The sequence below is a fragment of the Bubalus bubalis genome, chromosome 1, assembly GCF_019923935.1.
Source record: "Bubalus bubalis isolate 160015118507 breed Murrah chromosome 1, NDDB_SH_1, whole genome shotgun sequence".
NCBI lineage: Eukaryota > Metazoa > Chordata > Mammalia > Artiodactyla > Bovidae > Bubalus > Bubalus bubalis.
In genome coordinates this window covers 185338703-185363723 of record NC_059157.1, presented here as the reverse complement: position 1 = coordinate 185363723, position 25021 = coordinate 185338703, and the positions used below count along the sequence as shown (strand labels likewise).

The window sequence follows — 25021 nt, the reverse complement described above, 5'->3', positions numbered from 1 at the left end:
GCCATTTTGACTATTTTATGATGCTGATACCCTGTGAGGCCATCTAGGAAGCTGCCAAGAAGAATGATCCTAAGTCAAGAGGGAAAAATAAGAGTGTATTAGGGAAATTAAATGAAAACAGAGCATTCCAGATGGAGTGTGGCTGTGTCCATGGCTGGCTGAGCTGAAGGTTATAACCTTATCTTCAGTAGCAGTACATCTCCTCAACTCAGAAAACTGACCACAGACCAGTTCATAATATAAGATCATGGGCAAGGAATGTGCAAAATTAAGGGGGTACAGAGGAAACTCAATGGACATGAATCTGAGCAAATTCCAGGAAGTAGTGAAGGACAGGGAAGCCTGGCATGCTTGTCCATGAGGTCACAAAGAGTCGGACACAACTTACTGACTGATAATAACAAGAACTGAGTAACTGTGCAATTATCCTAACATAAACATTTTAAATTAATATTTGCTATTGGCTGGATATTGGATATTTTAAAAGTATTTAATAATAAAACTGAAATCTCTTTCTTCAGTAGACCTACGTATGTTTACTAAAAACGTGTGGAATGGATTGAAGGGAAAACAGTAATTGTAAAGTTAGTATTAGCAAGGCAGGAAAGAAATCTCTTGAACACATCATTTTTAAAAGCTTCCAAGAGAAAGCCAATCCCAAAGCCGTCTTTCAAGGCATTTACACTGAAAAATGCAGAACCTGAAGTTTTTCCTTTAAAAAATGATTATTGAATTTAAAACATTTTTATCAAAATAATTAGATTAAGCATATTTTCTGAAGTATTAATACAAATTAACCCATGCTTATCATTTAGAACAATAAGAAAATTCAAAGAACAGGAGAGCCCTATTTCAAATCTTCTGCTAGTTCATGTATGTGTATGGTGCAGCAGTGACTTGTATTGCTCTTTCAATGTCATGCAAGAGGGTTAAAGAAAAGAGAATGTAGAGTAATGACAGTTCATTATCATCTTCCCTTTATTACTTCTTCTTTTCTTTCAGTTCCACCTTTTATCCAGCCTTTTGAGTTTCCAAGATTCTCCATTGGACAGCGGGTCTTCATCCCGTGCGTTGTGGTCTCAGGGGACTTACCCATCACCATCACCTGGCAGAAAGATGGCCGGCCAATCCCAGCAAGCCTCGGGGTGACCATTGACAACATTGACTTCACAAGCTCCTTAAGGATTTCCAATCTTTCCCTGATGCACAATGGGAATTATACCTGCATAGCCCGCAATGAGGCAGCAGCTGTGGAGCACCAAAGCCAGCTAATTGTGAGAGGTAAGGAGGGACTGAGGATGTGTGGCATCTATGCAGTCAAATTCAATAATGCTCGTCAATGGTGTTTCCTTGAAATATTAAAAGTAACTGGAATTCCCATTCAAATACACACACACACAGACACACACAGCTGTAGGAACCAACTATGAACTCCTCTAAACTCCAAACCAAGGTCTAATTGATATTTACCTAAAATATGAAATTTCAAAAATTAGCCAAGAAGAAATGTGTGGATGAAGATGTGGGGTCCATGGGATATATTTCTTGAAATAGGGCTTCCCTACATTAACCCAGTGATAGTTGAGGCCCAAAGCTCATGAGCACATGCTGTGTTGAATTTACCTTATAGCACTTTTTGTATTATCATTTAGACTGATGGTTTTAAAAATAATATTTGTCAAAGCCATATATCACAGTTTTTCTAAAGTCAAAACATATAAAGTAGCTTTTATATGTTTTTGTTTTCTAGTTTCTAAAATGTAGTTTTCTTTTCTTCCTCATTTCTGTTGAGCATTAAATCTCTCATTATTTGGGGAGGGTATTGAAACATCTATTAAATTAAGTGAAGTATGGCAAAAATTTATGAAAAAAATTTAAAGAAGGTAGTTTAATTTGCAGAAAATTTTTCTAGGGCTCTCAGTGAACCTGAAATGTAAGCTAAAGTCTCATTTCACATCTCTGCCCAGATCTCCCAATTCTCATTAAGGTTCACATGCATTACCTGCAAAAAAGAAGCTAGTGTTCCCCAGTGTCTGTGGAGCATGGATGTTCTGTGATTTCATGCTTCTTCTAGAGGTGTATGGTTTAGTTTGGAGAAGGAAATCTACCCATACATCTACCCATCATCTACCCATACAATGCTCACCCACATTGCAGAAGTAATTGTATGAAATTAAAGATTTATATTAATGTTGACTATTTGCATTTTGGGGCTTCGCAGGTGACACTAGCGGTAAAGAAAGTGAGTGAAAGTCTCTCAGTCGTGTCTGACTCTTTGTGACCCCATGGACTGTAGCCCACCAGGTTCCTCTGTCCATGGGATAATCCAGGCAAGAATACTGGAGTGGGTTACCATTCCCTTCTCCCCGGGATCTTTCTGACCCAGGGATTGAACTGAGGTCTCCTGCACTGCAGGCAGATTTTTTACCATCTAAGCCAAGAACCTGCTTGCTGATGCAGGATTTTGAAGTTCTCTAACAAAGGGCTCTCATCATAGTTATCAAAAGAGATGGATTCCATTACCTTCAGCACAGTCAGTAGATCTGAGCAAACTCTTTCTTGAGCTATAGATTCCCAAGTCCTTTCTCAGACCTTGCACCTGGTCTCCATGACACCTCTCCTTCCTTTCTGCTGAAAAGTAATGCCCATTCTGGCTAGTTGGCAACAGAATAAAGTGAAGCATATGAATATATGAATATATGTTCATATGAATATATGAACATATATTCATATGAATATATGAAGAAACCAACTTTGTATTTGTGAAAAAGAGTTTCCCTGAGTAAATCAGAACATCTACCTTCAGTTAGTTACAAACCAAAGGCACAAATGGCCTTATACTAATAAAATTAGGAGCAATGATTTTTTTCTCCAGTTTTGAAGATACATAAACATGGGAGCTGCTCCAGTACTGCTTCCCAAATGCTTTCTTATGAGAAGAACTGACTCTCACTATCATTTGAAAGGTCAGATCAGGGAGTACATCAGCCTGACTCCGATATAATCTACTCTGAAGGATCCAGGTCAGAGAAGAAAAATGCTAGATGAAAATGTACACGAGTGTTCTGTGAATCACTTGGCTTTGCAGGAAAGCAAGTGAACTTTCTGACCAAGGCAAAAGTCAAGTGACCTGGAATTGAGCTCAGCCAATCAGGATAATGCAGTTGATCACAATCTGATTAGTGTCTCTCTGTGGCTGTTTTTAAAAATATGTTAAATAAGCTTCTGTGAAATTAACATTGAATCACTAGTTGGATAATATAGCCCTGAGAAAGAAGATGTGCTTCACAAGTAGGTCAGTAGCTGGAGAAATAGTCAAGGACAAAATGATGTGGGGCACTGGTTTTCAATCTGGACTTCACTATGAAATCTCCTGAGAGATTTAAGAAAACACTGATGACTATTTTCTAGTCCTAACTAAACACATGACCCTATGGACTGTAGCCTGCCAGGCTCCTCCATCCATGGGATTTTCCAGGCAAGAATACTGGAGTGGGTTGCCATTTCCTTCTCCAAACTAAACACAAGTAAATCACCATCTCTGGGAGCAGATCCATCTCCCAAATCTCTGGGGCATTATTCTTTCTTTTTTTAAATTCAAAAATCATCTGTTAATAATTCTTGAATTTTTTCACATATTAAAATTACCTGGGGAGCTTTAAAAAATGCCTGATGTCCAGGCTGAAGTCCAAATAAATAAACATCACTGGTGGGGTGGTGGGGGGGACCCAAGCACCAGGAATTTGTAAAATTTCTAAGCTGATTATAAAATACAGGGAAGTTTAAGTCCACATACCCTAGGTAATTTGAATATACAACTACTTTAGAAGTCTATTTTGTTCTGTAAATGCAAAGAGAGGCCATTGGTGACTTTAAGCCAGCAGCATGACCTGATTTATGTTTTTGATCATCACACTAGCAGCTGTGTAAAGAATGGACTAGTTCAGAAAGCAAAGATAGTAGATAAGAAGGCATTTCAGAAGTTGAGGCAAGATAGAAAGTGACTTGAGTGAAAGTAGTGGGTCAAGGTAATAAGAAGCAGTTTTAATTTGCAATATGTTTTGGAGGCAGAGCAAACAAAACATGTTATAAAGTGACTATAGCAAGTGAGAGAGAAGATTCCTTAATTGGAGTACGTATTTTGCCTAGTCAGGTAGATGAAAGTGTCTGCAGCAAAAGTTGAAAAGATGTAAGGAGTAGCAGCTGTCACAGGGAAATAACCATACGAGAGCAACAAGAGTGTCTAGATCCAAGGCATTCCAAAATTTAAGATTTCAGAATAAGAGGAGAAATCCACAAAGGAGACGGGAAGAAAAAGCAGTCACTGAAACAGGAAGAAATCCAGTGGATTGTGGGGCCCTGAAAGCAAAATAGCAAATAATCAGGAAAGATATGTAATAAAGTATATCATGTCCCACCAAAAGTAGAAAAAGAGGAAAACCAAGAATTGTTCATTGGGTTTGGGGGAAGATGAACACTGGTTTGACCTTGCACAATGGGGTGGCTACAGTGAATGACTGATTAGTGGGGCTTGAAAAAAGAAAGGGAGGTAACTGAATGTGTGGGAACTCAAGAAAGTACACTTATTTTTATATTTTCAAGAATGTGCTGTGGCAGGAGGCAGAAAAAATGGAAAGGAAGTTAGATATGGACATGGGACAAGGGAAGCTTACATACTAATGGGAATGAGCCAGTAGAGAGGAAAAACTGTATGTGGCAGGGCAAAGAGATTATTAGAAGATTCAGGTCCTTGACTTAGTTAATTGGGTTCTTTTACCAATGGAATATGTCCAAACTAATATAATAATAATCGTAGTAGGGCCCCATAAGGTAGAACCAACAGAAATGGTTGGAAATTTCAGACATCCAGGTTTGGGGTCAAATAACTTAAAAGATAAATTTAAAAAGTCATCAGAGAGTAACACACAATGCATTTATCCTCCTACCATGAACAATGATGAAAAGTGAAAGTGTTACTCACTCAGTCATATCCAACTCTTTGCAACCCCATGAACAGTAGCCCCACAGGCTCCTCTGTCCCTGGGATTTCCCAGGCAGGAATACTGGAGTGGTTAGCCATTCCCTTCTCCAGGAAATCTTCTCAACATAGGGATCAAACTCAGGTCTCCTGCATTGCAGGCAGATTCTTTACCATCTGAGTCACCAGGAAAGCCCATCAACAATTATAAAACTAGACAAAAATTTGTAAAGTAATCATTTTTCAGGCAGTGAAACACACAGTAGACGGCTGTGTGGTCCTTGAGATAAATATGACCTGTTCCCCAAATGCACCCCAGATTTTTGCTTGGTGCACTTTCCAAACCATGATAGCAGGATGAAGAGCCTAAATAGATATAGTGACTTTTCAGGTGATGATAAACAAAGATTAACATTTAGAATTATTGAGGTGCTAGATATTTCAGAGCAGAGTACTAGGGAGTGGGGACCTGTTCAAAGAAAGATTTCCTAATATCTGTATAGGGTTCCCTTTGAGTCTTTAGCTAGGTACTGTGCTTCAAATGCATAGGGTGAGACTTTATGAGATCTAGTAGAGAACAGCTACCAGGAAAATGTGACATGATTAAAGATTCCAAGAATTACACAGTGCTGAGAAGTGTTGAATTTCTGACTAATCAGAGTAGAGAATACACAGGGAATTCAGTTGAAATCTCAGAGAAGCCACAACTAAAAGAGACCTAATCTAGTCCTGGAATAAGGGTTCTTCTAAACCAGCCTTAACAACAAGGCTATGAGTTGTCTTGACAGGATAAACTTCTTCACCAGTAAATTAATTGTCTGCAATCATGCCATTTAACACTCTTAAAAGGAAGACAACAAAATCCAGACTATCAATACATAGCATATCCATAATGCCTTACATATATTTACTGGGTATGGGAAAAAAATAGGAAAATGTGAGCCATAAATAAAAGAAAAAAAAATAAAAGAAACAACCTAATGAACATACAGAAGTTGGGGTTAGAAGCAAGGTTTTAAAGTAGCTATCATAATCATTTTGAAACATTCAAATGAAATTATGTGTGCCATGAGTGAATACATAGTCTCTTGGCCTACAAGATCAGACCATTCAATTCTAAATGAAATCAATGCTGCGTATTCATTGGAAAGACGGATGATGAAGCTGAAGCTCCAATACTTTGGCCACCTGATGTGAAGAGTTGAAAACACTATGATGCTGAGAAAGATTGAAGGCAAAAGGAGAAGGGATCAGCAGAGGATGAGATGGTTGGGTAGCATCACCGACTCAATAGACAAGAATTTGAGCAAACCCCAGCAGACAGTGAAGGACAGAAAAGCCTAAAGTGCTGCAGTCCATAGGGTCACAAACAGTCAGACATGACTTAGAAACTGAACAACAATCATAAACATTTTGAAAAATTCAAATGAAAAGATGTGTGCAATGAGTTGAATACATAGGCAACACAGAAGAGCAGTGTAAAACATTAAAAAAAAAAAAATGAGCCAAAGGAAATTCTAGATCTGAAAAACACAGTATCTCATTCACTTCTGCTCTGCTCCTAGCACACAACAATTGGGGCAGAGAACTTTCTACCTGAATAACTAATTGTTGCCATGAGTGACAGCCTTTTTTCTTGGATACCTAAATCAGACAGCTGCTCTCAGAATTTCAAATTTTAGTTTGAATGGTCAAGTAGTTGAATTTTGTTACCACTTTAGCTAGATCACATTCCAGATAAGCTAAATATATCTTTAGGTAAAATAAAGAATCATATCATTTATTGTTGCCATTTAGAATAATGAGAGTTCCATATTGCAAACTGCAGACTTGCTAACTTTGGAGCATAATCTGTCCTTTGATTGGTCAAAAATATGCAAAAATAAGTTGGAGAAATAACACCCACATGAAAATAGCAAACAGTATTAGAGAATACTTATATGGGTTTTTATTTCAATCTGTAACATCAGTTGGGGAATGCTTTTCTCTAAGAGGCTTTAAAGTTTTTGGTCTGAGGTGTAACCTGGGAAAAGTAGAACTAGAACAAGGACCTTGAAGACTTTGAAGTTGCCTTCTTGCAGCTAGGGTGGTTGCAAAGTCTCCAAGTGACAATGTCAAAGAGCAAAGCGAGCTATAATAAGGGAGAGCTCTGTGGCTTTGATGGACTTCATGGAAGAAGCGAGAACCATCAACTCTGATGTGTAAGTCAGGTTAGAAAGAAACTGAAACATACAGCAACACTGGAACTTTTAATAAGTAAACCAAAGTCCACGTTTCTGCTTGTTCATCTTCTATATGATGTAGAAAAGGCAACTGAATTTCTGAGTCAGTTTCCTCATCTGTACAATAGAAATTATGATTGGAGAAATTATCTTGGAGTTGCTGAGAGAATGGAATCAGATAACATTTGTAAATGTCCTTACCACCCAGCTAGTTGCAGGGCTTTCCAGTTCCTCTTCCTTTAATGAATGAGTAGGAAGGAGGACAGAGGTGTTCAGACCTGTGTTTTGAGGCCAGTGAGGGATAAACAGGACCAGATAAGACACAGGTGGTGCCATGATCAGAGTCAGCCCACCTGCTTATTGCCATGACCAAGTACATGCTTGATGTAGGAAGTGATGGGGAACCTCAGAAGTCCTAGCCCTTGGAATAGTGCCCTTGGAAGTAGGGGATACATATGGTATCAGTCAATGGGCTGTGGCTCTGCAGATAAGAGAACCCAGCAAAGACCCCATGGCCTGTCAATCTGACTCCCCAGACCCCCTCCCTGGTTCTCTGCCCTCTGTTTCCTTTCATCTCTATCAGGATCTGGACACCCATTAGCTGTGCCATCTTGACTATATTCCTTAACCTATTTTTACTTAGATTTTACTTCAATTTTCTTATTTGTAAAATGGGATAAGGGCTTCCCAGGTAGTGCTAGTGGTAAAGAATCTGCCTGCCAGTGCAGGAGATGCAAGAGACACGGGTTTGATCCCTTGATTGAGAAGATCCTCTGGAGTAGGAAATGACCACCCACTCCAGTATTCTTGCCTAGAGAATCCCATGGACAAAGGAGCCTGGCGGGCTACAGTCCATGAGGTCACAAGGAGTCGGACACAACTGAGCAAAGCCAACGGGTGGTAACTCCCATTCCTGCTCTTCTCCTTCTGTTTTTCCTTTCCTTCCACTCACATGTACCTGACTTTGGTACTGACTGAGGACACTTTACATGGAGGAGGCCAGGTGGTAATTCCAAGCATTAGGCAATTAGAATAGTGGCCTAGGAATACAGTCAAAAAGGTAACAGTACACTATACTTCTGGAGAAACTGCAGCATTTGGGGATACATTGTGTCTGGGGGGTGAGGTGATAACTGAGGCTGTAAAGCTGAGGTGTAGGATAAAAAGAAATGAGAGAAATGGAATTTGGGGACTCAGTTCCTGCTTATTCCTCATACCAGAGTCTTATGGCTTTGGACCATTGTACAGCTTAGCACATTTTTGATAGCTTGGGTCACAGGGAAGATTTATGAAAGCTTAATTTAAAATAAATTAGCTGTTATCACAAGGGAAGTTGGAGGAAAAAACCCTTAGCACTTAGGCATGTGCCCCATGGCTTACACTGGCAGTGGATAGATGATGACCCTAATGTCACACTCAGTTGGGTGACCTTGGTATTGGTGAAACCATTTTGAGGGAAAGGACTGGAATTAATGGCAAAACACGCCCGCCCTTTGGTTCCTGTTATTGGCTCTGCATTACTGCAGGGCAAGCTGCCAACATTATGATTTCCTGTCTGTGACTCCAAAGGTCAGTCTTCTTACACTTCTTTATATCTTATGATGAGTCCGTGTTTCTGCCTTTTAATAATGAGCCACCACATAGTGAAACAAACACATTATCTAAAAAGCCCCTACTTTGACCTTCATTTGGCAGGAAAATAAAACTTGTAAAGGCCACTCTCTTGTTACTATTTGTTAACCCAATTTTTGACACCATATTCATGCTCTCATGTTGCTTCATTCATCCATTCATTTTTTTCCAAAACATACTTATTAAACATCTATTTTATAAGATGTTTAATAAGAGATACTCTGAGTGTGCCAAAGAATTGATGCTTTTGAACTATGGTGTTGGAGAAGACTCTTGACTTGACTTCAAGGAGATCAAACCAATCAGTCCTTAAGGAAATCAGTCCTGAATATTCATTGGAAGGACTGATGCTGAAGCTGAAGCTCCAATACTTTGGCCACCAGATGTGAAGAGATGACTCATTGGAAAAGACCCTGATGCTGGGAAAGACTGAAGACAGGGGGAGAAGGGGACAATGGAGAACTAGATGGTTGGATGGCATCACTGACTCAATGGACATGGATTTGAGATGGTGAAGGACAGGGAAGCCTGGCGTGCTGTAGTCCTTTGGGTCACAAAGAGTCAGACAGGACTGAGTGATTGAACAAGAACTGAGTGCTGGTTATACAGGGTGGTCAATATGGGGAGACCCAATCCCTGCCTCATAAAACTTAGTAACAACCTAAATGGGAAAATAATCTGAAAAAGAATAGATATGTGGATATGTATAACTGCATCACTTTGCTGCACACCTGAATCTAACACAGTGTTGTTCAACAACTCTGTGTGTGTGCTTAGTCATTCAGTCATGCCCACCTCTTTGCAACCCCATAGACTGTAGCCTGCCAGGTTCCTCTCTCCATGGGATTCTTCAGGCATGAATACTTGAGTGGGTTGCCAGTTCCTTCTCCAAGACAACTATACTCCAATATAATATTTAGAAGTTAAAAAAAAGACTTACATTCCTGTGCAGGAGAGAGGCAATGAACATACAGGTGATGTCAGACATCTACCTGTGCTATGAAAAGTAAAACTTGGTAGGAGGAATGAGAGTGATAAGAGAATGGAGTTTCAGGATGAACAGGGTGAGCCTTTTTTTTTTTTTTCATTTTTGTATTTTATATCAGAGTAGGGCCAATTAACAATGTTGTGATAGTTTCAGGTGGACAGCAAAGCAACTCAGCTATACACATACATGTTTCCATTTTTCCCCAAATTCCCCTCCCATCCAGGCTGCCACATAACATTGAGCAGAATTCCCTGTGCTATATGGTGGACCTTGTTGGTTATGCATTTCAAATATAGCAGTGGATACGTGTAGATTCCAAGCTCCCTAACTAACCCTTCCCCTCAAAGACTGGACAGGGTAAGCCTTTCTGAAGAGATTTTTGAAAAGAGACTTGACAAAAGGGAGGGTTGAGTCACAGGTCTCTCTGTAGGAATCCAGTTACAGGCAGAGAGGCAAACAAGTACCAAGACCCTGAGTCAGGAGTGGGTTTTGTGTTTGCAAAGGACAGCCAGACACCCGTGTGTTCACCATTCAATAGGAGAGGAGGGAGGAGCCAGGTCATCTATTCTGGGTGTTACAGGAAGCCATTGGAGTCTATTTTCCAGTGTCATAAATCTAACCTAGAGTTTTGATCAACTTCTATCTTGATTAAATACCATCCAGCAGAGAATGGCAATCTTTATTTACACAGCACCGTGACCCTCCACTGCCACCACAAAAGTAGCCTCCAGTTTTACCTTCAATAAAAAGAAATTCCCATCCCTGTTGACAGCTAGGGAAACCTACAGCCATTCTTTGGAAATATACAGCTACTTTGTAATTGTTGTTGTTTAGTTGTCAAGTCATGTCCATCTGTTTTGCAACCCCTTGGACTGTAGTCCACTAGGCACCTTTGTTCATGGGATTTTGCAAGCAAGTTTACTGAAGTGGATTGCCAGCTCCTTCTCCAGGGGATTTTCCTGATCCAAGGATTGAACCCTTGTCGCCTGTATTGGCAGGCAGATTCTTCACCACTAAGCCACCTGGGAAACCCATATGGCTATGGGTTGTTGTTGTTATTCAGTCTCCATATGGCTATGGTTGTAGTTTATTCAGTCTCCCAGTCATGTCCAACTCTTCGTGACCCCATGGACTGCAGCACACCAGACTTTCCTGTCCTTCACCATCTCTTGGAGTTTGCTCAAACTCATGCCCATGGAGTCAGTGATGCCATCCAACCATCTCATCCTCTGTCATCCCCTTCTCCTCTTACCTTTAATCTTTCCCAGTATCAGGGTCTTTTCTAATGAGTCGGCTCTTCGAATCAGGTGGCCAACGTATTGGAGTTTCAGCTTCAGCATCAGTCCTTCCAATGAATATTCAAGATTGATTTCCTTTATGATTGACTGGTTTGATCTCCTTGCAGTCTAAGGGACTCTCAAGAGCCTTCTCCAGCACCACAGTTCAAAAGCATCAATTCTTTGGCACTCAGCCTTCACTATGGTCCAACTCACATACATACATGACTACTGGAAAAACCATAACTTTGACTATATGGACCTTTACTGGCAAAGTCTTGTCTCTGCTTTTTAATATGCTGTGTAAGTTTGTCATAACTTTTCTTCCAAGGAGCAAACACCTTTTAATTTCATGGCTGCAGTCACCATCTGCAGTGATTTTGGAGCCCAAGAAAATAAAGTCTGTCACCGTTTCCACTGTTTCCCTATACATAGCTATTTAGAAGCCATGAATTCCAGACATAGAACACTGGACTGTATCTAACACTGAGAAATACCTGTTCAATTACAAACAAGCTATTCCTCCCTTTAAAACAGAAAAATCATTCTTCCCCTTAATAAATAGACGAAAGCCAATGATTGTGTAAACAACCATCATTTTAAGCACCATGAAGAATCCTTTCCAAACTTCAGATACTGTCAGGTTACATGGATTGCATGACAGGACTGGGTATTTTAGAAAGTATACATCTAAAATTACTCTTCTAGGAGGTCAGGAGTAATGTGCTTGCAATTATTGTTTCTTTTATTTATTTATTTCAATTAATTGTTATAGTTGCTTTAAAATGTTCTGTTAGTTTCTATTGTAAAGCAAAGTGATGCAGTTATACATAAATCCCCTCCCTTTTGGACTTCCTTCCCATTTAGGTCACCACAGAGCACTGGGTGGAGTTCCCTATGCTCTACAGAATATTCTCATTACTTATCTATTTTATACATAATATCAATAGTGTATATAGTTCAATTCCAATCTCACAATTCCTCCCACCGCTGTGCCTTTTTCCCTTGGTATCCATACATTTGTTCTCTACATCTGTGTTTCTATTTCTCCTTTGCAAATAAGATCATCTATACCATTTTTCAGAGAAGGAAATGGCAACCCACTCCAGTATTCTTGCCTAGAGAATCCCGCGGACAGAGGAGTCTGGTGGGCTCCTGTTCATGGGGTCACACAGAGTCGGACACAACTGAAGTGCCTTAGCATGCATGTATGCATTGGAGAAGGACATGGCAACCCACTCCAGTATTCTTGCCTGGAGAATCCCAGGGACAGAGGAGCCTGGTGGGTTGCCGTCTATGAGGTCGCACAGAGTCAGACACAACTGAAGTGACTTAGCAGCAGCATACTATTTTTCTAGATTCCACACACATGTATTAATATACAGTGTTGTTTTTCTCTTTATGACTTACTTAACCTAAACATCCATCAACAGAAAAATGGAAAAATAAGATGTAGTACATATACACAAATGAATATTACTCAACCATTTTAAATGGAATAAAATTCAGTCACTTATAAGATGTTGATGGGCCTAGAGAGTGCCATACAGAGTGTGTGTGCAATTATGACTCATAGAAATATATGGCAACAGTGGCCTGCGTTGCCTTTTGGAGATGCGACATAATTATTGCTTAAACCCATCCCTTCTACCTCTTTAATCACCCTCATCTCCACTGGAAAAGTCTCACTATTGGAGAGCCAACTATGTGGGCAGAAATGTTCATCACAAATGAAGCATTATGCAAATAAAAGGAAACCTATGTATGTATGTATGTATGTATGTGTATATGTATGTGTATATATATATATATATGGACGGAGGAGCCTGGAAGGCTATACAGTCCATGGGGGTCACAAAATGTCAGACATGACTGAGGGACTATGACTTTTCTTCCTTTATGATATATACATATCATATATATATATATGGGCTTCCCTGCTGGCTCAGACGGTAAGGCGTCTGCCTACAATGCGGGAGACCCAGGTTCGATCCCTGGGTCGGGAAGATCCCCTGGATCGAAGGAGGCAAGAATACTGGAGTGGGTTGCCATTTCCTTCTCCAGGGGATCTTCCCGACCCAGGGATCAAATCAGGGTATCCTGCATTGTAGGCAGACGCTTTACCATCTGAGCTACCAGGGAAGCCTATATATATATATATATATATATATATATATATATATATAATATGTATATATCATAAAGGAAGAAAAGTCGTAGTCCCTTGGTCATGTCTGACTTTTTGTGACCCCCATGGACTGTATAGCCCGCCAGGCTCCTCTGTCCATAAACATTTATATATATATATATATATATATATATATATATATATATATATGGCTTCCCAGATGGCGCTAGTGGTAAAGAACTCACCTGCCAATGCAGGAGATATAAGAGACTGGGTTTGATCCCTGAGTCAGGAAGATCCCCTAGAGGAGAAAATGGCAACCCACTCCAGTATTCTTGCCTGGAAAATCCCATGGACAGAGGAGCCTGGCAGGTTACAGTTCATAGTGTCACAAAGAGTCAGGAAAAACTAGACAATTTAGCATGCATAAACATATATATGTATGTATTTTATTTTTATTTTTATTTTTTTTATTATGACAGCTTTATTACATTTAGAAATCCCAGCCAGTTTTTTTTTTTTTTTTTTGTACATATTTTTACATAATGGGATTCACAATAAGGGGCTTCCCTGGTGGCTCAGAATGTAAATCCGCCTGCAATGTGGGAGAACTGAGTTCGATCCCTGCGTGGTGAAGATCCCCTAGAGAAGGAAATGCATTTTAAAAAGGAAAATAGCTACTTAGGAGAATTATAACTTACAAAATATAGAATCTTCAGTTTTTGTGTCCTATCACTAATTTAGGCCAAAATCACAACAGTCTCAACAGCTCTATAATTGTTCCACCTCCAGTTTTGTATCTCCTTGGCCAAAATCTTCCTACAGTGCCCTGTGCCTTCTTCTGTCAGATGGTGTTTCCAGACCCGTCCTACTCAGAGACCTTGTGCATCAAGGGTCTCTCTGATCTGAGTTGTTAACTGAACCATGGTACTTTGGATAAGGTCTGTTTTCTAGTCTTTAAAACTGCAATCGTAATTTCCATTCATTACTTTGTCCATTCAGCAAACATTTGCAGAATATTTTCTGTGTTCCCACACTGGACTGTGTGCTGGGGTGTGACGGTCTGCAAGAAAAGGATGGTTCTTGTTTTCCCAAGGATGCAGCCAGGTGTGGGAGGTGGGAATGTAACCAAGCAACACCAAACTTCTGTGGCTATGACAGGGTAATGCAGGATGATTCTGGGGAGGCACCCAGGCTAAGTGAAATTTGAGCTGAGATATAAATAATAATTATTGATAATTTGTTAAAGAAATACAGAAGCCTATGTGAAGACCCTGGAGAAGAGAATGCAACCCACTCCAGTATTCTTTCCTGGAGAATCCCATGGACAGAGGAGCCTGGCAGGCTACCATCCATGGGGTTGCACAGAGCTGGACATGACTGAAGTGACTTAGCATGCATGTGAAGAACCAGGGGGACCCAGAGAATAGATAGAATAGTGTAAGCCCTGCAAGAGAAGACTATCAAGAAATGCAGCTGGAGATTGAGGACCCAAGTCATAAGGAGCCTTCAAAATATTCTAAGAAACTAAAGACCTATATATAGAAAACTATAAAACACTGGTGAAAGAAATCAAAGAGGACACTAACAGATGGAGAAATATACCATGTTCATGGATTGAAAGAATCAATATAGTGAAAATGAGTATACTACCCAAAGCAATCTATAGATTCAGTGCAATCCCTATCAAGCTACCAACAGCATTCTTCACAAAGCTAGAACAAATAATTTCACAATTTGTATGGAAATACAAAAAACCTCGAATAGCCAAAGCGATCTTGAGAAAGAAGAATGGAACTGGAGGAATCAACCTACCTGACTTCAGGCTCTACTACAAAGCCACAGTCATCAAGACAGTATGGTACTGGCACAAAGACAGAAATATAGATCAATGGAACAAAATAGAAAGCCCAGAGATAAATCCACGCACATATGGACACCTTATCTTTGACAAAGGAGGCAAGAATATACAATGGATTAAAGACAATTTCTTTAACAAGTGGTGCTGGGAACTCTGGTCAACCACTTGTAAAAGAATGAAACTAGAACACTTTCTAACACCATACACAAAAATAAACTCAAAATGGATTAAAGATCTAAATGTAAGACCAGAAACTATAAAACTCCTAGAGGAGAACATAGGCAAAACACTCTCTGACATACATCACAGCAGGATCCTCTATGACCCACCTCCCAGAATATTGGAAATAAAAGCAAAAATAAACAAATGGGACCTAATTAACCTTAAAAGCTTCTGCACATCAAAGGAAATTATTAGCAAGGTGAAAAGACAGCCTTCAGAATGGGAGAAGATAATAGCAAATGAAGCAACTGACAAACAACTAATCTCGAGAATATACAAGCAACTCCTACAGCTCAACTCCAGAAAAATAAATGACCCAATCAAAAAATGGGCCAAAGAACTAAATAGACATTTCTCCAAAGAAGACATACAAATGGCTAACAAACACATGAAAAGATGCTCAACATCACTCATTATCAGAGAAATGCAAATCAAAACCACTATGAGGTACCATTTCACACCAGTCAGAATGGCTGCGATCCAAAAATCTACAAGTAATAAATGCTTGAGAGGGTGTGGAGAAAAGGGAACCCTCTTCCACTGTTGGTGGGAATGCAAACTAGTACAGCCACTATGGAGAACAGTGTGGAGATTCCTTAAAAAACTGGAAATAGACCTGCCTTATGATCCAGCAATCCCACTGCTGGGCATACACACTGAGGAAACCAGAATTGAAAGAGACACGTGTACCCCAATGTTCATCGCAGCACTGTTTATAATAGCCAGGACATGGAAGCAACCTAGATGTCCATCAGCAGATGAATGGATAAGAAAGCAGTGGTACATATACACAATGGAGTATTACTCAGCCATTAAAAAGAATACATTTGAATCAGTTCTAATGAGGTGGATGAGACTGGAGCCTATTATACAGAGTGAAGTAAGCCAGAAAGAAAAACACCAATACAGTATACTAACACATATATATGGAATTTAGAAAGATGGCAACAATAACCCTGTGTACGAGACAGCAAAAGAGACACTGATGTATAGAACAGTCTTATGGACTCTGTGAGAGAGGGAGAGGGTGGGAAGATTTGGGAGAATGGCATTGAAACATGTAAAATATCATGTATGAAACGAGTTGCCAGTCCAGGTTTGATGCACGATACTGGATACTTGGGGCTGGTGCACTGGAACGACCCAGAGGGATGGTGTGGGGAGGGAGGAGGGAGGAGGGTTCAGGATGGGGAACACATGTATACCTGTGGCGGATTCATTTTGATATTTGGCAAAACTAATACAGTTATGTAAAGTTTAAAAATAAAATAAAATTAAAAATAAAATAAAAATAAGTGAATAAGTAAAAAAAAAAAAAAAAAAATTCTGAGAGTTTGGATTATGTCCAGAAACAATGTGATGGACTGATGATTTTAATCACAGAAGTCCCATCATGTGATTAGTGTCTTTGAAGGATTTTTCACCTGTGTGCTGAATGTCTTCAGGTGGGCCTGAAGGCAGCACATATACCAGTTAGGAAGTTGTTTTGGAAATCCAAATAAGAGCCAATTTTCACCTTGTGTCAGCTTAAATTCCTACTGAAAGAAGTGTTAGTCACAGGTTTGGCTGTAGATCATTTATTCAATGTGTAATTCCTGAAACCCAGAGTGAAAGAATGAAGGGAAATGAGATCAAGAAAGGAGGGGGAAAATCCATAAATTTGCTTTAATGAGCTAGTTGCTGCTGTGGCCAACTGGGGCTCGTTCCTTCTGGGAACCTTCCAAGGCATCACACAGAACAGTGGTTCTCAAAGGTGGTCTCTAGACCCACAGCATTATCTGAAATGCATTCCGTCAGTTCAGTTCAGTTGCTCAGTCACATCTGACTCTTTGCTACACCATGGACTGCAGCACGCCAGGCTTCCCTGTCTACAACCAACTCTCGGAACTTGCTCAAACCCATGTCCATTGAGTCGGTGATGCCACCTAACCATCTCATCCTCTGTCATCCCTTCTCCTCCTGCCTTCAGTCTTGCCCAGCATCAGGGTCTTTTCTAATGAGTCAGTTCTTCACGTCAGGTGGCCAAAGTATTGGAGCTTCAGCATCAGTCCTTCCAGTGAATATTCAAGGATGATTTCCTTAAGGATTGACTGGTTTGCTTCCCTTGCTGTCCAAGGGACTCTCAAAAGTCTTCTGCAACACCACAGGTCAAAACCACCAATTCTTCATTGAGAATTCTTCGTTAGAATGAGAACTCATTAGAAAAGGCAGAATCTTGGATCCTGCCTCAGACCTACTGAGTCAAAACTTCTAGGGACATGGCTCAGCAACTTTGGTTTTAATCAATGCTTTGGGTGATGCTGATGCCTTCTGGTGTGAGAAGCACAGCTTAGAGTACAGCTCACAGTTCTCTCATAAGTTTGGAGGATGGAAAAACAGGACATTTATCCTGATGCCCATACCTCATTGGTGGGTGATCGTCTCCCACTTTTCTGGGTTGCACCCATGAAAGTGAGTGAGTGAGTGTTACATTAGAGGAGGCCCTGAGACAGCAGAGACTCCTTTCTTGGTGTGTTTCCATGGCAAAATGCATGGAGCTGTCCAGCCTGGGGTACTGAAACCAGATGGATGGAGACACTTCACCACACATCCTATCTATCCATCATGACTAGGCCATGGCAGTGAAGAGGAAGAGAATCTGAGGATAGGTGACACATTTGTAGAGAAGGTCATTAGTACCTAGTGTTGTTGCTGTTCTGTCGCTCAGTGCTGTCTCTTTGTGACCTCATGGACTGCAGTACGCCAGTCTTCTCTGTCCTGTACCTGATTCCAGGAGATTAAAGAGAGCATATGAAAGAATTCTCAATTTTATGAGCCATTTCCATCTGTAACTGCCTTATACTTACAAGTTGTCAGTGGTTATTTTCCATGTAAACCTCTTTGATAAGTTTTTAAATAACATTTCTTTGGCTTAGAACCAAATTAAGGGGAGGGATCATGGATCAGTGATAATTAGACGTTCTTCCAGAGGAATTCCTCTGTCCATTTGATGAGGGATTCAGTGCTCTTAGCAAAATTTCAACCAAATAGACATAGAATGTAGACGATCATTTTTTTTACCTACCACCCTGGACAGAATGATTCTGACATGATGTCTTAAACTTTGCAATCTACCCTTGTGGTTGTTAGGTTAATTTTGCTAAAAAAAAAAAAAAAACAAAAAACAACAAACTTTGCTTTATAAAATCTCCAGCCTTTTGTTTTCTTAGAAAATTTTCTCGCCATGAGACAGACATCCCTTATCACCTTATTTTAAATATATTTAGATTGTATTGAGTACACTTGTCTGAGAATACCATCTAGTGAAGTAAAATTTCTCACTATGAGAAGACCTATTGGCTGTGCAAATATTTAATTTGCAGATTGGAAACTGTTAATGATACGTTAAAGCTGGACATACCTGCATATACTAAGTTAACCAACACTCCTACAACACTTTATATCTTCCAGGTACTAAGAATTATTATAATCTTAACTCATATTATCCCCATACCAATTCTATAAAATGAATCCCCAGTTTACAGATGAGGAAATAAAAGCTAAGAAACATTTGACAACTTACACAAGATGACCCACTTAGAAGCAGCAAAATTGGAGAGCGAACCCAGGTGTTTAGCCTTTGGCTCTGTGCTCTTAGCCGTCACCCTCTGCTGTTTCTTTGAGAAACACAGCAATGAGTTCCATCTCTAGCTGCTTCCTGTCTTGATGTCAGTTCCACCTTCTTGGCTGTTTTATGGGTAAAGTAATGTTCACTGTGGCTCATGCCATTTCAGTGTGCTTCTAAAATCCTAACTAACATAGACTCTAACCCTCTCCCTGGGCTTCCCAGGTGGCACTAGTGGTAAAGAACCTGCCTGCCAGTGCAGGAGACACAAGAGAAGTGGGTTTGATCCATGGGTCAGGAAGATCCCCTGGAGTAGGAAATGGCAACACATTCCAGTATTCTTGACAGGGAAATCCCATGGACAGAGGAGCCTGGCAGGCTACAGTCCACGGGACCACAGAGAATAGTCTGGAGGGACTAGGAGGGACTAGGCACAAGCACAGCCTTCTCCTCAGTCCATTTCTCGTGGTGGCTGCAATTCCTATATATCTATAACATATGGGCCCACATTTCTGTCTCTAAATGAAGAACTCTGGAAATTGCAAAGCAGAGAAGACTAGCCTTATGAGGAATTGTGGAAAGAAGAGGAAGCACCCCCACATTTGTTAAATATCTAGTCAATGGTCGACGTGATCCATGTCCTTTCGTATAACCTTCTGACTGCCACATTAAAAATCCATCCTATGATTAGCCACTAATCTGCTGAAAGAGATTTCTGGGTTCTAATACCTTTAGATACTACCTCTCCTAGGAAAAATCTGTTTCTTCTCTTTAAGAGAAGACTGGAATAATCTAAAATCAAAGTAACTTAAGTCAAAACATTTGCTTTATCTTGGCAGGTATGTTTTAAGCAGAGTACATGTGTATATTTTGCATAGGGATGGTGTTGTTTTTTTTTTTTCAGCATCTCACAAAACTCATCAAATAAGCAGTTACTTAATCTATATATATTTTTTTAAATAGGTACTTTATAAAGTAATCTTGGCACCTCGATTAAACTGGCTTCCATCGTCCCCTTTTGGCGCAGAAGGCATATTGGTGTCAGCAATAATGGTCCATGTGGCTTCATCAGACTTTTAGAAAAAGTTCAGTACCATGTTGTGTTCTTTATTGCCTTTAGGAAGAGCCTATTAATTCTCCCTTCATCTCCTGTTAGAGGAAGAATAGATACTCGATGCTTTAAACCTTTCACACCCAAGAGTGGATCCCTGAAGATTTGCCATAACACAAATCAAAAACAAAATGTCACATTCCCTTGGTTTAGTCAAACTGCCACACTCCGGAATCCAGTGCCCCTCAGTACAAGTCTGCATCAGGTCACTGATATAATAAGACAAATCACCTGCTCTGGGATTACTTCCTCAGATGGTTCCTAATTGCAAATCCTATGCTTTATTTCCCCACATATGTAAAGCGTTCTTTGTACTTTCCTGTATGCTAAAATTCTTGGATTTCTTTAAGTCACACCTTTGATAAGTTGCAGCATTATCTGAATTACTGCTGACATTTCTCTTTTTCAGTTCCTCCCAAGTTTGTGGTTCAACCACGGGACCAGGACGGGATTTATGGCAAGGCTGTCATCCTCAATTGCTCAGCTGAGGGTTACCCTGTACCCACCATCGTGTGGAAATTCTCTAAAGGTATGAAGTCACTTGGTTTGCTTCTTATCTACCAAACATATGGTATAATCTGTAGTAGCGGTCCCCAGCTTTTTTGGCAGGAAGAATCGGCTTCGTGGAAGACAGTTTTTCCATGGACAGGAGAAGTGGCGCTGATGGTTTCGAGATGACTCTAAGGCGTTACATTTACTGTACACTTGATTTCTACTACTATTACCTCAGCTCCACCTCAGGTCACCAGTCCCAGAGGTTGGGACCCCTGTTTTAAAAGGCCAAAAATGAGCATTTCTTCCAAAGATGTTTCTCACAAATATATCCATCCTCACCTCCACCAAGTGTGTACATCCTTTGTGTACACCCCTAGTAAACACCTGAGTGTTTTCATTTGGGCCATGAAGTGTTGTTGTATCACAGGGCCTTGGAGAGACCCTGTTGGGGAGGCAGGTTATTCATTCACACTGTTTTAGCACCTGTGGAAGCTCTCTGTTGACCACCTATACTGGACAACAGTGATCTGCTTAGAGACCCCATACACATGGAGAAACAAATATAAATTGTCAGAATTACTCATTGTTGGAAATTGCTGCTGCTGCTAAGTTGCTTCAGTCCTGTCCGACTCTGTGTGACCCCATAGACAGCAGCCCATGAGGCTCCCCCGTCCCTGGGATTCTCCAGGCAAGAACACTGGAGTGGGTTGCCATTTTCTTCTCCGGTGCATGAAAGTGAAAAATGAAAGTGAAGACGCTCAGTCATGTCCGACTCAGCCATCCCATGGACTGCAGCCTACCAGGCTCCTCCATCCATGGGATTTTTCAGGCAAGAATACTGGAGTGGGTTGCCATTGCCTTCTCCGAAATTATTTCCCCAGTATTTAGATAAGTAAAGTTAGGTGGCTTTAGAAGGTTAAAATAGAACTACAGTTTGTTTTATTTACCTAGATAACATAGATATAAAACATCACCTGGGTATTATCTTCTTAAAAACAAACTTTCACCCTTAATCATACTTTCTCTTCAAAGGCACAGCATAATTTCCCCGTATCAAGTAACATTGTAAACATTACATAAATAAAAATGGGCAGTGTGGAAACCAATGAGGGAACCATTCTAGACATGGTAAAAATCATTTTGTCTATTTTATCACCGTCTCCAGGAAAGTTTCCTTAACTGTTTGCTGCTGCTGCTAAGTCACTTCAATTGTTTCTGACTCTTTGTGACTCCATGGACTGTAGCCCGCCAGGCTCCTCTGTCCATGGGATTCTCCAGGCAAGAATACTGGAGTGGGTTGCCATTTCCTTCTCCAGAGAATCTTCCTGGCCCAGGGATTGAACCTGATCTGCAGCATTGCAGCATTGCACACAGATTCTTTACCATCTGTGCCACCAGGGAAGCCCTTTTCCAAGAAGGTTTCCTTAACTATGCTTACAAATATATTGAAAATTCTCTTTCCTTTCTCATTCACATGTCTTGATTCAGTAACTTATTTATTAAGCAGTTGAAGGCCAATATGTATCAATAGGATAAATAAGAAAACAACAAGCAAATAAGTAAATAATGACATTTTTTCTAACAATCTAAGACTTAACATATGTAGCATGTTGTGCTTTCTTATGGAAGTAACAACAATTGAAGAAAAGCAAATGACATTCTTGCCACATAGTCGGCTTGAATGTATTTCCTTTAGGAAGAAGGAGAAGAGGGAGGAAAGAGAGGGATAGACACCATTTTGTTGGGGACAGAATTAGTTAAATTTGTTTAAATCTCTTAGATTACTGCCCTGCAGCATGCCACATACATTGTCCACATGAAAAACAGTTTATCCCAGAATAAAATCCTGTTATTCAGAATATCTGCCCAATCCCTTTTTATTTGGGGCCATGCTTATAGCTGAATGTTGCATTACATGGAAACAAACAGCATATATTTGATTTAATGTAGTTTATATAGATGTGCAGGGAGCTTCCCAGGTGGCACAATGGTAAAGAATCCACCTGCCAATGCAGGAGACGCAGGAGACTTGAGTTCTTTCCCTTAGTTAGAAAGATCCCCTGGAGAAGAAAATGGCAACACATCCCAGTATTCTTGCCTTGCCTGAAAAATTCCATGGACAGAGGAACCTGGTACGTTACAGTCCATGGGGTAACAGAGAGTTGGACACGACTGAGCATCTGAGCACACAGCACAAGATGCCATGACCACACTGAAGGCTCTTGGTCTGAACTGGCCCAGGACACACTGGAAGGTATCAGGGCAGTATACATACTGACCAGCAGGATGACGCTGTGTGTGTCTTGCACCCTTGCCAGCTCGATAGTATCCTTTTCTCCCTAAACTTTACTTTGTGATCAGATCAGATCAGATCAGATCAGTCGCTCAGTCGTGTCCGACTCTTTGCGAACCCATGAATGGCAGCACACCAGGCCTCCCTGTCCATCACCAACTCCCGGAGTTCACTGAGACTCACGTCCATCGAGTCAGTGATGCCATCCAGCCATCTCATACTTTGTGATGGGTGACCGTTTTAATTTACAAATGTACATTACTAATGATGTTTGCAACATTTTATCCTTTGTTTACAAACCATTTCTGTTTCCCCTTTGGGGAATTTCTTATTCATGTTACTTGCATACTTATCTCCATATCTCATTTAGTTATAAGAAGATTTTTCATAGATTAAATAACCCTATGTCAATTATGAGTGTTACAGACATCTTATGCCTTCCCATCACTGGTGTGCAAATTAAATTATAAAAGCCTCTTTATCTTTGAACTTCATATACAATTTAAAATCATTAAAGAAAAATCAACAATTGCAGCAAACAATTTTTTAAAGTTAAAATTCCCCTTTAAATACATCAATCAAAGATAATCAAAGATAAATACTGTAAATGCTTTTACCTAGTTTTTCAGACCTGTCCCCTGGCAAATATACATATATAGATCTGTAGACAAACATAATTTGGAGTCTTTAAAAAATTGCAAGCATATTCTTCTTCCTGACCCATAATCTTTCTTCAGTTCACAGTAGGCAATGAATGTCTTTCCAGGGCAGCAAATATGGGTTCAGTGTGACTTTTTAATGTCTCTGTCAAGTTTACAGTCATATATCAATAAGTTCTCTTGCCTTTGTTAGGACTGAATTCAGTGACTTAATGCCACATGGGTTTACTCTTTTCTCCAGTGGTTCTTTCTGACCAAGGAATCGAACTGGGGTCTCCTGCATTGCAGGCAGATTCTGAGCCACAAGGAAAGCTGTATCATAAGAGGAGCTGGGTATAGCTAGGTCTGGAGTAGTTTTTCTCCCATCAGTCATCAGGGACCCACGCTGTTAACATTTGTCTCTTCTGCCATTCTACCAAAGCATTGGCCACCATTAAGCAATGGCCATTGAGGTCTGGTGGCCACTTCTGCATTTACATGGAGAAGCAAGAGTACAGAGAGAGGGCTGTTACAGCCACCTGAGTAAGTTTCCTCTAAGGACCTCTCCAGAATGTGTCAAAAATTGCTTCTGCTCACATCTCACTGGTCTGTTCGCCCCTCACCATTGGGTGTCTGCAGGCTGTGTTACAGCTAAATACGGCCATCGTGACTGCAACCCTAGCTACTTCACTAAGTAAGAAGAGAAGGTAGACGCTTGGCAACCAGGTGTATCCAACACTACTGTTGGATATTTGTTTGTTTTTTCCAGTTGTTCACTATTATTAAAATGTCACAGTGACTTCCATCTCATTGATCTCTGTATATGTGTTTATTTTTTTCTCTGTGGATAAACTTCTATAAGTAGAATTACTGGTTCAAAGAGTAAGTAATTTCTATAGATTTCCATACATACTGGCCACTTGTCATCATTTTGTTCATTTATACTCCTTCCTGAAGTTTACAGTACTGCCTGTTTCTTATGATGAAAATATTACTACATATTATTATGCTTGTTTTTTTAATATTTGCAATATAATGAGGAAGTTGTATATTATTATTATATTTATGCAAATGATAAAGATGTGTCTTAAGAAAAATTTAGTCTTGCTTATGGAATGTGTTTCCCATAATCAAATAGTCACTGAGATCTTAAGTGCAGTTCCCCTATATGTGACCAAAAAAAATGAAAAAAATGAAAAAAAAATAGATTCAAGCTGTTTCTCTGAGAGTTTCAACAGTTTAATCCTGAGGCTGCAGAATTCCAGAGTAAATTGCAGTGGTTTAAGGGCAGCTATTACAGAAATGAAGCAGTCTTTGCTGAAAAATAATGTTATTACATTCTTGACCTTGGGTCTGGATACATAACATCTAAGATATTCACTTCTGTCTCCCGATTTTTTTATTTTGTATTTTACATGAACAAACAAAACCTCTTGTCTAAAGGAGATTTAGGGGGGAAAAATCAAGGTTTAATACTATGGTGGGCCTCAACCTGTGTGTCCAGAAATCCATAGCTAAGAAAATGTATGTCATTTATTATGGAGGAAATGGGTTTCAACTGCTGTCCTGGGG

General features: G+C 40.0%; 1 protein-coding gene across 1 annotated transcript in view; it reads left to right on the top strand.

The window, feature by feature from the left end:
* Nucleotides 1-247: 247 nt before the first annotated feature.
* Nucleotides 248-25021, top strand: part of DSCAM (DS cell adhesion molecule) — a 283047-nt gene continuing 258273 nt past the window's right edge. The window contains exons 1-3 of the mRNA XM_045165314.1: nucleotides 248-251; nucleotides 1003-1281; nucleotides 20433-20552. Of these exons, the coding sequence (XP_045021249.1) occupies nucleotides 248-251; nucleotides 1003-1281; nucleotides 20433-20552 (403 nt within the window). The remainder of the gene's footprint in view (nucleotides 252-1002; nucleotides 1282-20432; nucleotides 20553-25021) is intronic.